At 48.8% G+C, this 16164-nt stretch overlaps 1 protein-coding gene across 2 annotated transcripts in view; it reads right to left on the bottom strand.

The window, feature by feature from the left end:
- Nucleotides 1–15537, bottom strand: part of PRKAR2A (protein kinase cAMP-dependent type II regulatory subunit alpha) — a 73117-nt gene extending 57580 nt beyond the window's left edge. Inside the window, exon 1 of one of the 2 annotated variants that reach the window (XM_002713397.4) lies at nucleotides 14975–15537. In XM_002713397.4, coding sequence (XP_002713443.2) covers nucleotides 14975–15227 — 253 coding nt within the window. In that variant the 5' untranslated portion in view covers nucleotides 15228–15537. The remainder of the gene's footprint in view (nucleotides 1–14974) is intronic. The other variant, XM_051852472.2, reaches the window with a different exon arrangement.
- Nucleotides 15538–16164: the final 627 nt, after the last annotated feature.

Below are 16164 nucleotides of genomic sequence, written 5' to 3'. Positions count from 1 at the left end.
TAAGTCTGTGTATAATCTCCTTCCTCTACCTTATCACATCCCCTTCTCCCCATCACACATATATTCAATGAAGCATCAGATTTGAGCCATCCCTTGAAATCTATATTTACTCTTTATACCTCCTCTAGCCTCAACTATAAAATAACACCTTCAGCAAGCACCCCCCAGGTGCCTTCCATGCAGGTCCAGACAATCTTCAAAATAAAAACAAATGAACACATTCTTCCTACAGTGAACAAAATCTCTGATAGCCTGCCACTGCCTCTAGACAAGTTTCAAACTCTTAAGTCTTTCTTTCAAGAACTTTTTACACGGGCAGGTGTTATACATAGTGGTTAAGATACTACGTGGGATACCCACATTCCAAATCACAGTGCCTAGGTGTGAGTCCTGGATCTGGTCCTGATTCCAGCTTCCTGATAATTCAGATCCTGTGAGTCAACAGGTGCTGGTTCAAGTAATAGGATCCCTGCCACCCGCTTGAGAAACCCGGATTGAGTTCCTGGCTCCTGGTTTCAGCCTGACCCAACTTCAGCTGTTTTGGGTGTTGGAAATAAACCAGTAGATGGTCTCTTTCTTTCTTTTTGCCTCTCAAAAGATTTTTCTTTTAAATCAGTAGGATATTATGTGCTTTACAGAATTTTTAAAAAATCAATATTGCAGGGGCCAGCGCTGTGGCATAGTGGGTAAAGCCACTGCTTGCAGTGCCGGCATCCCATATGGGTGCTGGATTGAGTCCCAGCTGCTCCACTTCTGATCCAGCTCTCTGCTATGGCCTGGGAAAGCAGTAGAAGATGGCCCAAGTCCCTGGGTCCCTGCGCCTGCATGGGAGACTCAGAAGATGCTCCTGACTCCTGGCTTTGGATCAGTGCAGCTCCGGCCGTTGCGGCCATTTGGGGAATGAACCAACAGAAGGAAAACCTTTCTCTGTCTCTCTCTTTCTGTCTGTAACTCTACCTCTCAAATAAATAAATAAAATCTTTTAAAAAAGAAAAAGAAAAATATTCAAAATGAAAAGGGGGCATAAAAAAATTTGTTCTGAGCTCACCAAATTTTGTTCCTTTTTTATCAAGACACACAGCTTAACTGCATTTATGGGCTTCTCGTGCAGTTAGCGATCATGTGACTAAGTTCTGGCCAATGGAATAGTTGCCAATTCTATCTTGGCCTCTAAAAATCCTCCGATGTGAGGCTGGCGCTGTGGTACAATGGGTAAAGCCACCACCTGCAGGGTTGGCATCACATATGGGCGCCGGTTCAAGTCCTGGCTACTCTACTTCCCATCCAGCTCTCTGCTATGGCCTGGGAAAGTGGAAGATGGCCCAAGTGCTTGGGCTGTGTTGAGACCCAAAAGAAGCTCCTGGCTTCTGATCAGAGCAGCTCTGACTGTTGCAGACATTTGGGGAGTGAACCAGTGGATGTAAGACCTCTCTCTCTTTGCCTCTGCCTCTCTGTAACTCTGCCTTGGAGCAGCCGGGACTCAAACCAGCACCCATATGGGATGCCAGCACTTCTGGCCAGGGTGTTAACCCACTGCACCACAGCGCAGGCCCTTAGCAAGTTTAACAGTTATAAGATTTGAAGTCAAAATACAGGCAGATTTGCATTCTAGCTTCAACATTTAAACCTCTCTGAGCTCAAAATCCCCACACGTGGCCTGGGGGCGGGGGCAGACTCAATGACCCTATGTATGTGGATGCTATGACTGTAAAGTGCCACGGACATCGCAGCAGGGGGTTCAAAAGTTTATATCTTTTAAAAGTGGAGTCAATTTCACTTTTCTTCATAGTTGCTATTTCACCCTATACAGCCTATTCAACCATTTTTTGTTATGTACAATTTTTTAAGGGTTACTATGTGCAAGTACAATGTCAAGTATTTTATTTTATTTTATTTTTTCCATTTGAGACACAGACAAAGCCTCCACACGCTGACTCACTCCCCAAATCCGAGCAATGCCTGAGACTGGGTGAACCCAAAGCCAGGAACCAGGAACTCAATTCCAGTCCCCAGTGTGGATGGCAGGAACCCAAATATTTCAGCCATCACCTGCTGCCTCCCAGGGTGTGCATTAGCAAGAAGCCAGAATCTGGAGATGGAACCAGGACTCAAACCCAGGCACTCTGATTAGGGAGGTGGGCATGCCACCCAGTGGCTTGAGCAACAGACCAAACTCCTGCCCATATGCCAACCATTTTTTTTAAAGATTTATTTGAAAGGCAGCATTATAGAGAGACTGAGAGGGAGGGAGGGAGAGAGGGAGGGAGCAAGAGAGAGAGAGAGAAAGATTCTTTCATCCACTGGTTCACTCTCCAAATAGCCAAAACAACCAGGGCTGGGCCAGGCTGAAGCCAGGAACCAGGATTTCCATCTGGGTCTCGCATGTTGGTACAGGGGCCTAAGGACTTGGGTCATCTTCCACTGCTTTCCCAGGTGCATTATCAGGGAGCTAGACTGCAAGCAGAGCAGCTGGGACTGGAACCAGAACCCACATTGGATGCAGTGTCCCTGGCAGCGGCTTATCCTGCTATGCCACAACACCGGCACCTATGCCTACCATTTCAAATGTACAATCACAGGCTGACACTGTACTGCAGCAGGTTAAGCTGCCGCCTACAGCATACCACTTCAGAGTCCTGGTTCAAGCCCTGGTTACTCTGTCATCTTCCTACAGATGTACATGGGAAGGCAGCAGAAGATGGCCCAAGTACTTGGAGCTACCCACATGGGAGATCAGGAAGGAGTTCCTGGCTTGTGGCTGCGGCCTGGCCCAGACCTTGCTACTGTAAACACTGTGGCCATCTGGAGAGTGAACCAGTGAGTGGAAGATCTCTTCTTCTTGCTCTATCTTGCTTTTCCTTTCAAACAAGTTTTTAAAACTCTACTGTCGGACCAGTGCCGCGGCTCAGTAGGCTAATCTTCTGCCTGCGGCACCAGCACCCCAGCACCTAGTCCTGGTTGGGGTGCCAGATTCTGTCCCAGTTGCTCCTCTTCCAGTCCAGCTCTCTGCTGTGGCTGGGAGGGCAGTGGAGGATGGCCCAAGTCCTTGGGCCCTGCACCCACATAGGAGACCAGGAGAAGCACCTGGCTCCTGGCTTCGGATCAGTGCAATGCGCCAGCCGAAGCAACCATTTGGGGGGTGAACCAATGGAAAAGGAAGACCTTTACCTCTAACTCTGCCTGCCAAAAAACAAACAAACAAACAACTCTACTGTCACATGTAATCCTCACAACAACCCTATTACTATCCATTTTGTAGTTGAGGAGACTCAGAATCAGAGAACTGTTTCAAAGTCACACAGCTGGAAAGCAGTTAAGGCAAGATGAGCCAAATCCAAATTTGAAAACCGAGAAAAGGATGTGATTAAATAAAATGTTCACTTGATGGTTTTTGAACTAAATTCTACCATTTTATTATTGAATGATGGACCCAAAGCAATATACTGTATCATAAAAATCCCCAGCTTTGTCCTGTGGAATGATAATCATATCATGTTAGCTATTTGCCTGTTGCTGCCCCTCCTCCCCCCGCCGAGAGATGATAAGCACAAGAACGCGTTTATCCTCCTCTGTTCCAGAGTGAACATCCACTGACCTAAAACAGGAAGGCCCAGAGGAGGCTTAGGGCCACAAGGGAGTATTTACCTCAGCAGCAAGTCCACCCATCTCTGTGGCACCACTCTGCACCTCTTCTTTCTAACTAGATAATCAAAGTTATCCTCAAGGAGAGGCCTCTCCCAGACTTGAACTCTTTGTGGGGCTTTATTCCCAACCCAGCTCCCCACTTTCAACCTTTTTTTTTTAGGATTTATTTTTTTATTTACCTCAAAGGCAGAGTTACAGAGAGAAGAGGGGAGAGAGAGAGAGACATCGACATTACATCCCCTGGTTCACTTCCCAAATGGCTCCCCAAGCCAGGACCCAGGAGCTTCTTCCAGTTCTCCCACTTGACTGCTCTCCACTCCCCCACCCCAACCATCAACTTTCAACTTAAACACATGGCTGAAGCTGGGTAAATCACAGTGTTCTCACTGCCCAAGCATGGCAACTTATTCCAGAATTGGAACCTAACCCAAGCCAAGTCAGTCAAAGTTCTTCTCAAGACTATACCAAGCTAGGGACAGATGATTAGCTCACTCTGTAGTTTGGATCAGCAAGTGCTACAGGTACTGGGTAGCCAAAGGAAGATCTTCTGTAAGGAGTAGGAGGGCTACATATTTAAAAAAAAAAATTTCAGGGGTGGTGTTATGGCCCAATAGGTTAAGCTTCCTCCTGCTACACCAGCATTTCATATTGGCACTGGTTCAAGTCCTTGCTCCTCCACTTGCAATCCAGTTTCCTGCTAATGGCCTGAGAAAAGCAGTGGAAGATGGCCCAAGTATCTGAACCCCTGCCACCCATGTGGAAGACCCAGAAGAAGCTCCTGGCTTCTGATTTCAACCTGGCCCAGCCCGGCCATTGTGGCCATCTGGGGAATGAACCAGTAGATAAAAGACCAATCTCTCTCTCTCCCTCTCTGTAACTCATTCAAATAATGAAATAAGTATTTTTAAAAAAATTACTTCAGGGCTGGCGCTGTGGCTCACTTGGTTAATCCTCCGCCTGCAGCGCCAGCATCCCATGTAGGCACCAGGTTCTAGTCCCAGTTGCTCATCTTCTGGTCCAGCTCTCTGCTGTGGCCCGGGAGGGCAGTGGAGGATGGCCCAAGTGCTTGGGCCCCTGCACCCGCATGGGAGACCAGGAAGAAGCACCTGGCTCCTGGCTTCGGATCGGCGCAGTGCCGGCCTCAGTGGCCATTTGAGGAGTGAACCAACAGAAGGAAGACCTTTGTCTCTCTCTCTCTGTCTATAACTCTGTCAAATAAAAAAAAACTTTTTAAAATTACTTCAATAATAGCATCATCAAGGGAATAAAACACCAATGGGAAGAAAATGAGCTAACTGTAATTATACTGGGAAAGAGATGAAGACGGCTTCATCCAAAACAATACCAGAGAAACAAGAACACGTTAGGAAAAATTTAAGGATCAGCTTTTTGTCTCACTAGGAATACTGCCCTACAAGGGAAAATTCTGTCTCTTTAAGTCCCTTATATAGAGACGACCACAGTGAACATGTTATTCATACAACAAGTACTCACCAAGTGCAGAGAAAGCAATAAAAAGGAAGCATCCTGAGTATGTAGTCTGAGCTATGCTGTTTGGTTTCAAATCCCAGCGTCACTCCACCTGCTGGCAGTGTGACCCTGAACAAGCTATCTTATCTCAATGCTTTAATCTCCTATCTACAAAAATGAGATAACAACAGAATCCATCTTACAGGGTTGTTGCTGGCAAAAAGGAAATCTTTGAACGGGTTGAGGAAAAAGGAGAGGGAAAGGACTGCATTCCAGACAGAAGGGAAAGCATATGCAAAGGAGAAATAAGAAAAAAATGAGCTTGACTCATGAGTTTTGGCCTTTCCAGAACCATATTCCCATGTTAGCTAAATGCCAGCTTGCTTTCCGGTCCCACAGTCTGGACCTAAACGTTAACAGGTTCAGGAAAGCACCAGTCAGCTTCATGGTTCCCTTTCCTCCAGATGAGGAGCAGCTGACAGTTTTAATTACCACGTGACCTAGAACTCCTGGACTCCAACAGTGGGCCAAGGGTGAAACAGTTAGTCCAACGTAACCCATGCCTCACCAAAAGGAAGAGAGAGAACACTCCACTTCCCTCCAGCTAGTGCTCTTTGGCTAGTTTTAATTCGGTATCATCCAAAGTTCTTACTCATAATCCAACTTCTCAAGGATTTTTAGTTCTTACTCATAATCCAACTTCTCAAGGATTTTTTTTCTTAAGATCTATTTATTTACTTGAAAGGCAAAGTTACAGAGAGACAGAAAGAGGCAGAGAGAGAGATCTTCCATTCATTGGTTTATTATATGGCCACAAGGGCCAGAGCTGGGCCAGGCTGAAGTGAGGAACCAGGAGCTTCTTCTGAGTCTTCCACGAGGCTGCAGAGGCACAAGGACTTGGGCCATCTTCCACTGTTTTCCCAGGTACATTAGCAAGGAGCTGGATTGGAAGTGGAGCAGCTGGGACTCAAACCTGCACCAATATGGAATGCCAACACTGCAGATGGAGACTTAATTTTCTATGCCACAGCGCTGGCATCTCATGGATTTTAATATAGGCAAGTTCCCCCTACTTTTCAGAGATCAACAGAATCAAATACAGTTATCACACCAGAAATTCTACTAGGTGTGTAGCACTCATTAACTTTTTTTTTTTTTTTTTTTTTTTACAGGCAGAGTGGACAGTGAGAGAGAGAGACAGAGAGAGAAAGGTCTTCCTTTGCCGTTGGTTCATCCTGCAATGGCCGCCGCTGCAGCCAGCGCACCGCGCTGATCCGATGGCAGGAGCCAGGATCCAGGTGCTTTTCCTGGTCTCCCATGGGGTGCAGGACCCAAGCACCTGGGCCATCCTCCACTGCACTCCCTGGCCATAGCAGAGAGCTGGCCTGGAAGAGGGGCAACCGGGACAGAATCCGGCGCCCCAACCGGGACTAGAACCCGGTGTGCCGGCGCCGCAAGGTGGAGGATTAGCCTATTGAGCCACGGCGCCGGCTTAGCACTCATTAACTTTTACTAAACCTTAGAAAGCTACTCAAGAATTTCATTTTAAAAATGAAAATACTGGGGTTGGTGCTGTGGTGTAGCAAGTAAAGCCGCCGCCTGCAGCATGGACATCCACAGGGGTGCCAGTTCAAATCTAGGCTTCTCCAATTCCCATCCAGCTCTCTGCTATGGCCTTGGAAAGCAGTAGCAGGGCCGGCGCTGTGGCAGAGCAGGTAAAGCTGCCGCCTGCAATGCCTGCATCCCATATGGGCGCTGGTTCAAGCCCTGGCTGCTTCACTTCGGATCCAGTTCTCTGCTATGGCCTGGGAAAGCAGTAGATGGCCCAGTCCCTGGGTTCCTGCACCCACGTGGGAAAACCCAGAAGAAGCTCCTGGCTCCTGACTTCAGATCAGCGCAGCTCCAACCATTTTTGGCTAATTGGGGAGTGAACCAATGGATGGAAAACTTTCTTTCACCCTGCCTTCCTCTATCTGTGTAACTCTGACTTTCAAATAAATGAATAAATCAGAAAAGAAAAGAAAAAAGAGAAGAAAGGAAGGGAGGGAGGGAAGGAGAGAGGGAGGGAGGGAAAGAAGAAAGGAGGGAGGGAGGGAGGGAGGGAGGAAGCAAGCAAGCAAGCAGTAGAAGATGGCCTAAGTCCTTGTGCCCCGGCACCTGCATGGGAGACCTGGAAGAGGCTCCTGACTCCTGGCTTTGGATCAGCCCAGCTCTGGCCACTGTGGCCATCTGAGGAGTGAACCAGTGGATGGAAGACCTTTCTCTCTAACTCTGCCTTTCAAAAAAGTAATAGGGGCCGTTGCTGTGGCACAGCGGATTAAAGCCCTGGCCTATAGCACCAGCATCCCATATGGACACCTGTTGGAGTCCCGGCTGCTCCACTTCCAATCCAGCTCTCTGCTATGGCCTGGGAAAGCAGTAGAAGATGGCCCAAGTCCTTGGGTCCCTGCACCCTGCTTCGGATCAGCCCAGCTTTGGCCACTGCAGTCATTTGGGGAGTGAACCAATAGAATGAAGACCTCTCTCTCTCTCTCTCTCTCTCTAACTCTATCTTTGAAATAAATAAAATAAATCTTTAAAAATAAATATAATTAACAAATATTTTTAAAAACGAAATTACTGAATTTCATTGGCTGTGATAAGAGCCACGATATAAATCGAAATCCACCTGATCTCTGAATAAGTCAATTTTTGATGTGGTTAATTAATCAGTCATCAAGAGACTAATTATATATAGGTCTTCTTTTAACATATTTTTTTTTATTTTTATTTTTTTTTATTTTTGACAGGCAGAGTGGACAGTGAGAGAGAGAGACAGAGAGAGAAAGGTCTTCCTTTGCCGTTGGTTCACCCTCCAATGGCCACCGCTGCAGCCGGCGCACCGCGCTGATCCGATGGCAGGAGCCAGGAGCCAGGTGCTTATCCTGGTCTCCCATGGGGTGCAGGGCCGAAGCACCTGGGCCATCCTCCACTGCACTCCCTGGCCATAGCAGAGAGCTGGCCTGGAAGAGGGGCAACCAGGACAGAATCCGGCGCCCCGACCGGGACTAGAACCCGGTGTGCCGGCGCCGCAAGGTGGAGGATTAGCCTATTGAGCCACGGCGCCGGCCTAGGTCTTCTTAAAACATCTACTTTCTGTACCTGAAAAACAGAAAGACAAACCTTAAAGCAGTAACTCAACCAAAGGAAAATATTCCTTTTTCATAATATTCCTGCTAGCACCTAACACTGACTCTCACTTGGTTCAATTCAGGCCCCTAATCACCATTTACTTGTATTGTTACATGGATTACAAACAATGTGGTCGCCTTGCCTTAGACGCTTTCATCACACTGCCTAGTGCACCTAGTATCCTCTTCCCCTTTATAAAGTTGTTTTTTAAGATTTGAGTTATTGGGGCCGGTACAGTGGCACAGCGGGTAAAGCTGCCGCCTGCAGTGCTGGCACCCCATATGGGCACCGGTTCATGTCCTGGCTGCTCCACTTCCAATCCAGCTCTCTGCTATGGCCTAGGAAAGAATGGAAGATGGCCTAAGTGCTTGGGACCCTGCACCCATGTGGGAGACCTGGAAAAAAAACTCCAGGTTCCTGGCTTCAGATCAGCCCAGCTACAGCCATTGTGGCCATTTGGGGAGTAAACCAGCAGATGGAAGATGCTCTCTCTTTCTCTATCTCTGCCTCTCAAATAAATAAAACTTTTAAAAAATGGATTGAGGTAAATTGGATTTATCAAAACGATTCATTTTCAAAATGAAAAGTTTGTGGAAAATGGAATAAAAAGATATGTTTATTGTGATGCAAAAAAAAATTAAAGATTCATCCATTTGGCGTTGTGGAGCAGTGGGCATCCTGCAGTGCTGGCATCCCATACAGGCACCAGTCTGATTCCCAGCTGCTCTACTTACAATCCAGCTCTCTGCTATGGCCTGGGAAAGCAGTAGAAGATGGCCCAAGTCCTTGGGCCCCTGCACCCATGTGGGAGACCTGGAGAAAACTCCCGGCTCCTGGCTTCAGATCAACGCAGCTCTGCCCGTTGTGGCCATTTGGGGAGTGAACCAGCAGATCAAAGACCTTTCTCTCTCTCTGTGCTCTCTTTCTCTCTCTGTAACTCTTTTTTTTTTTTTTTTTTTTTTTTGACAGGCAGAGTGGACAGTGAGAGAGAGAGACAGAGAGAGAAAGGTCTTCCTTTGCCGTTGGTTCACCCTCCAATGGCCGCCGCTGCAGCCGGCGCACCGCGCTGATCCGATGGCAGGAGCCAGGATCCAGGTGCTTTTCCTGGTCTCCCATGGGGTGCAGGGCCCAAGCACTTGGGCCATCCTCCACTGCACTCTCTGGCCATAGCAGAGAGCTGGCCTGGAAGAGGGGCAACCAGGACAGAATCCGGCGCCCCAACCGGGACTAGAACCCAGTGTGCCGGCGCCGCAAGGTGGAGGATTAGCCTATTGAGCCACGGCGCCGGCTGTAACTCTGACTTTCAAATGAATAATCTTTTTTTAAAAAAAGATTCATCTATTTACTTAAGGCAGAGCCACAGAGAGGCAGAGGCAGAGAGAGAGGTCCTCTATCCGCTGGCCTATTCCCCAAATGGCTACAATGGCCAGAGCTGGGCCAATGTGAAGTCAGGAGCCAGGAGCCTCCTCCAGACCCCTCATGCAGGTGCAGGGACCCAAGGGCCTGGGCCTTCTTCCACCACCTTCCCAGGCCACAGCAGAGAGCTGGATGGGAAGTGGAGCTACCAGGACCTGAACCATACCCACAGGAGATGCTGGCACATCAGGGGTGGTTTCACCTGCCATTCCACAATGCTGGTCCCAGTGCAAAAATTTATGAAATCCATACATCCAAGAGGTATTTTAAAAGTTCATAAAGAGACGGGCATTGTGGCACAACAGGTTGAGCTGCTGCTTGGAATGCATACATCCTATACTGAGTGCCTGAGATCAAATGCCACTTCCACTTCCAATCTAGCATCCTGGTAATGCACCTAGGCGGCAGCAGATAACGGCCCAAGTACTTGGGTTCCTGTCACACACGTATGGAGACCCAGATGAAGTTCCTGATTTGGCCCAATCCCAGATGCTGTGGGCAACTGGAGAATGAACCAGCATATGGAAGATCTCTATCACTGTGCCTTAATAAATTTTTAGAAAAAAGATTGAGGTACTGAGATATCCCACAACAGAGAAGAACCTAAAAACATTAAGTAACAGAAGCAAAAGATCACACACTATATGATTCCATTTATATGAAAAGTCCATGATCAGTAAATCTAAGGAGACAAAAAATAAATTAGAGGTTGCCTAAGGACGAAAGGAATCAGTGCTGCTAAGTGATGGCTAAAATGTATGGTACTTCCAGGGTGATGGAAATATTCTAAAACAAACATGAATATACTAAAAAAAGGCTGAGTTACACACTCCAGAGAGGCACTATGAATGGTATATAATACCTCCATAAAGGGCCGGCACCGTGGCACAGTAGGTTAATCCTCCACCTGCGGTGCCAGCATCCCATATAGGTGCCAGGTTCTAGTCCCGGTTGCTCCTCTTCCAATCCAGCTCTCTGCTGTGGCCTGGGAGGGCAGCGGAGGATGGCCCAAGTGCTTGGGTCCTGTACCCGCATGGGAGACCAGGAAGAAGCACCTGGCTCCTGGCTTCAGATCGGCACAGTGCCTGCCGTGGCGGCCTTCTGGGGTCTGAGCCAACAGAAGGAAGACCTTTCTCTCTGTCTCTCTCCCTCACTGTCTATAACTCTACCTGTCAAATAAATCAAAAAAAAAAAAAAAAAAAAAAGAGAGACTCACAATATATCACCAAATAAAAAGCTTTAAAAAAATACCTCCATAAAGCTGCTATCAAGAAAAATGCTGATTCTGTCTCTCTACCTTTCAAATAAATAACAATATAGCTTAAAAAAAAAGTAAAGAAAAATGCTGGGAGACCTTCAAGTATAAATGTCCTATGGTAATCACAAAGGTGATTAAAGTCTACGTGCCAATTTATTTTTGTGCAAGCTAGAGTAACATTTAAAAAAAAAAGATTTATTTAAATATTTGAGAGGCAGAGTTACAGAGCAGCAAAGGCAGAGAGAGAGAGAGAAACAGGTCTTCCACCTGCTGGTTCACTCTCTAACTGGCCACAACCACTGGAGCTGGGACAATCCGAAGCCAGGAGCCAGGAGCTTCCTCTGGGTCTCCATCTTCCACTGCTTTCCCAGGCCATTAGCAAAGAGCTGGATTGGAAGTGGAGCAGTCGGGACTCAAACTGGAGCCTATATGAGATGCTGGCATTGCAAGCGGCAGCTTTACCAGCTACGCCACAGCACTGGCCCCTAGAGTAACTTCTTAATAAGGCTTCACTCTTCAGGCTTTCTCAACAACTAAATTCTCATTATAACATTTCATACTTTGAAAAACTGTTTTATATAAAAGCTGTTATTAAAACAAACCAATGGGGCCAGTGCTGTGGTGTAAAGGGTAAAGCTGCCACCTGCAGTGCTGGCATCCCATATGGTTGCAGGTTTGTGTCCCGGCTGCTCCACTTCCAATCCAGCTCTATGTTATGGCCTGAGAAAGCAGTAGAAGATGGCCCAAGTCCTTAGGCCCCTGATCCTGTGTGGGAGACCCGAATGAAGCTCCAGGCTCCTGCCTTGGGATCAGCTTAGCCTCCAGCCATCATGGCCATTTGGGGAATGAACCAGCAGATAGAAGACTTCTCTTTCTCTGCTTCTGCCTCTTTGTAACTCTGCCTTTCAAATAAATAAATAAATCTTTAAAAAATAAACTAATAACAACTAGTAAGTTTTTTGATTCCAACAGCATACAACTTTACACACTGAATTCGTTGGGCATAAGGAACTTACTAAGAAAAGTTTCCTTGCTATATACGGGGTGTTTTTTTTTTTGTTTTTTTTGTTTTTTTTTTTTTATATTTACTTACTTGAAAGGTAGAGTTACAGACAGAGGGAGAGACAGAGAGAAAGGTCGTCAATCTGCTGGTTCATTCCCGAAACGGGCAGCAACAAACAGAGCTGGGCTGATCCAAAGCCAGGTGCCAGATTCTTCCGGGCCTCCCACATAGTTGCAGGGGCCCAAGCACTTGGGCCATCCTCCACTGCATTCGTAGGCCACAGCAGAGAGCTGGACTGGAAGAGGAGCAACCGGCACTAGAACCCAGTGCCCATATGGGATGCCGGTGCTCCAAGCGGAGGATTAACCTAGTGAGCCATGGCGCTGGCCTTGCTTCATCCATGTTGTAGCAAGCACCAGAATTTCATTCATTCCTTTTTCAGGCAGAATAATCTTTTTCTTTTTTTTTTTTTTTTTTTTTTTGCAGGCAGAGTTAGACAATGAGAGAGAGAGAGATAGAGAAAGGTCTTTCTTCCGTTGGTTCACTCCCCTAATGGCCGCTACAGCTGTGCCGATATCTGAAGCCAGGAGCCAGGTGCTTCCTCCTGGTCTCCCATGCGGGTGCAGGGCCCAAGCACTTGGGCCATCCTCCACTGCCTTCCTGGGCCACAGCAGAGAGCTGGACTGGAAGAGGATCAACCGGGACTAGAATCTGGTGCCCCAACCAGGGCTAGAACCCGGGGTGCCGGCGCCGCAGGCGGAGGATTAGCCAAGTGAGCCAAGGCGCCGGCCCAGAATAATATTCTAACATATGTATGTGCTACATGTTTGTAATCCATTTATCTGTTAATGGACACTTCAGTTATTTCCACCTTTGGGCTACTGTGAATAATGCTCGAGTGCATGTTTGTGTGCCAGCATCCCTGCTTCCAATTCTTTTGGACACATACCTGGGAATGGAATTGCTCCACCATATGGTTAAGCCTTATGTTTAATTTTTGGATAAACCACCAAACTTTTCCACAGCACTGGGCCATGGTTACATCCCCATGAGCAATGTGCAAAGGTTACAACTTTTTCACATCCTGGTTTTTGCTTTTTTTTGCTTGCTTTCTTGTTTAAATAATGACCATCCTTATGGAGGCAAAGTGGTATCTCATTGTGTGTCTATTTTAGTCTATTATCTTTCTGTTTTAGTCTATTATCTTTAAATAGAAATTCCCCTCATATTGATTTCTATAAATACATGTGGCACAGCCACTTGAGATACAAACAAGAAGTATCTAAATACCAATAAAACAGAACACAGAGCTACCGAAATTTTAAATCAACTCAATTTTGAAAATGACATAAAAGATAAAGAATGAAGACATAATACAAAAACTTACAAACTCTGTTTTACTCTTCTGGGACTAATTTCCAAAATATAATGTTTTGTGTAACTAAAACTTGTCATGAAGCAGGTTACAACTTTTTAATTTTTAGAGATTACAGTGAATTCTGAAATAAAGCTTTTAAAAACACATTTTTCCTTGTGAAACTTGTTACTGTCCTCTTTTTAAAGATAAGAAAATCTGAAATCAAACAGGTTTGACAACTTGTCCAAGAATACAAAGCAAAACTGTAGTAGATTTGGAAAACAATTTGTGATTTCCAAAAAATCCATAATGTGATAGACAATAGGTCAAGGGAAACACAGGAGAGCAAATGCTTTTAGAAGCCACTTTGTCCAACAAGGGGAAGCCCACAACTCCTGGAGCCATGACCATTAACTCCTTACCAGCTGTGAGGGGAAGAAGAGGCCAGACCAGATTCACACCACAACTCCTTGCTCTGTCCCCTCCGTGTGACCTAATAATACCAAGACTGTAACTTTGCTTCTCCAATGTTTTCATTGCTTTGTTAAATTTCCACTGCTCAAAAGCAGGATAATTCTATGTTAAATTGCTAAAGCACATGTTAGAACAACCTTGGAAAACAGAATTGCTTCCTGGCGTGATGGAGCCTTGTCTTCTTCCCTGCAACTCACACACTAGACAAGGTCGTGCTCTGCAAACCTGATTCAACTGTTTCAACAAAAAAAGCCATACATTTTCATTCCCAGGGAACGTACTTTAAGAAATGCTTATCTAGGGGCCCGGTGCTGTGGCACAGCAGGTAAAGCCACCACCTACAGTGCCGGCATCCCATATGAGCGTGGGTCCGAGTTCCAGCTGCTCCACTTCCAATCCAGCTCTCTGCTATGCCCTGGGAGAGCAGTAGAGGATGGCCCAAGTCCTGGGCCCCTGCACCCGCATGGGAGACCAGAAGGAGGCTCCTGGCTCCTGGCTTCGGATTGGCACAGCTCCAGCCGTTGCGGCCATCTGGGGAGTGAACCAACGGATGGAAGAAATCTCTACCCCTCTCTCTCTCTCTCTCTCTCTTTCTCTGCCTCTTCTCTCTCTGTGTAACTCCTTCAAATAAATAAATAAATCTAAAAAAAAGAAAAGAAATGCAGAAGTGAAACTACCCGATCGAGATTCGCTTTAAAATATTCTGCAAAGGGGAGGCAGAAAGGTACAGAGGAAACATTGATGACAAGAACTCTCCACTGTTTAAGGGGTGACAGCATACAGGGGTTCTTCGCGCCTTTTCTCTTCCACGCTTAAAATTTTTTCACAGTAACTTTCCCAAAAAGTGGATTCTTTCCAAACAAAGTTACCGTCCTGGTTATGAAACACGAGTCCCCGGACGTCAATGCTCTCGTCTTCAGGCGAGGGGGCTCCGGCAGGGCCGGACGCGGGCTGCGGGCTCCCGGGCCGGGCCAGCACGCGGGCCGGACCCGACAAAGCACCCGCGGCGCCCCGGGGCTCAGTCTGGAAGCGGCGCGCCGCCCGGCTCTCCCGGAGGCTCCGAGACACCCGACAAACTCCTCCGGAAGACTCCGGGTCCCGGCCCAGGGCGGGCGGCTGGGCCCCGGCGCACACGCCCCCCGGCTCCCCGACCCGACCCCCGGCCCTGCCCGCCGCCTACCTTCCAGGTCGGCGTCTTCCTCGGAGTCGCTGTCGGCGTTCTCGTCGGCGACGGGGACCGGGCTGGGCCCCGGCTCGGCCGCCGCTGAGGGAGGGGCGGCGGACGGGACGAAGGCTTGGACGCGGGCCTCGCGCAGGCGGGTGAAGTAGTCCACGGCGAAGTCGACGAGGTCGGGCGGCTGCTGCCGCAGCACCTCCACCGTGTAGCCCTGCAGCAGCTCCATGAGCCCCGGCGGGATCTGGATGTGGCTCATGCCGGCGGTAACCGCGGGGACGGGCGGGTCCGGGCCGCCGGCGGCCACTGCCTCCGCGCGCTCTCAAGCTCACGCCGGCCTCTCGCGTGGCGCCCGCGAGGTCTCCTCCCGCGCCACCCGGGCCTGGCCCTCCCCGCGTCGCGCCGCGCGTGGACCGGGGCTGGGTTTCTGGGCCGCGCAGCCCCCAGCTACCACAGCCGGCCTGCAGCCGCCGCCGCCGTCACCGGGCCCGCCGCCGCTGTCACCCGGCCCCCCCCCGCCGGCGCCGCCGCCGCCGCCGCCGCCGCCGGCGCCGCCGCCGCAGCCGCGGGGACCGACGGGCAGCCGAGCTGGACGGGCGGGGCAGGCGCCCGGGTTGTGACGCACGCGGCCGCGGGCGTGCGCGCTCCCGCCGAGAACTGGCCCTCAGCGCGCGTGCGCCGCTGGGCCACCCGTTTCTCGGGCAGAAGTGGCGGACGACCCTGGGTGAGTGAGTAGTTTACTTGGGAGGCACGTTGACTATTGCCTCTTGGGTAATCTAGGAAACCTTTTATCTGTCTTTTCAACGCACGCTCAGAGCCTGTTTGCGTGCACTTAGCACCAGGCACACTGGCCACTCAACCACCAGGTGCAGAACGACAGAGCCCACTCCAGGGGGTGACATTGAAGGTGACCCGGGGGCCTGAGCAGGACCTGAGCAGATGATGATCTGGAGGAAAACCATGACCACCGTCCCCAGCAAAAACAAAGTCCCTGTGGAGTTAGGGCCCTTCCCCCTCCCGGGCTGCCAGCGAGAATGGTGGCATGACCATAGTCCCCTCGGGAGTTGCGTGAGGTCTGTGCAGTTTCAAATGGGGAAGACCTTGTAGGAAGTTGTAGTTACAGTGTGATGATCATTTGAGAGCCGCAAGCAACAGAAACTTGAAGGAGCTCAGCCCACTGACGTGTGTGTGCTGAG

Source organism: Oryctolagus cuniculus, chromosome 10 (genome assembly GCF_964237555.1).
Source record: "Oryctolagus cuniculus chromosome 10, mOryCun1.1, whole genome shotgun sequence".
In the NCBI taxonomy this organism is placed as follows: domain Eukaryota; kingdom Metazoa; phylum Chordata; class Mammalia; order Lagomorpha; family Leporidae; genus Oryctolagus; species Oryctolagus cuniculus.
Note: the sequence above shows the minus strand (reverse complement) of the source record. Positions and strands in the feature narration are given on the sequence as shown.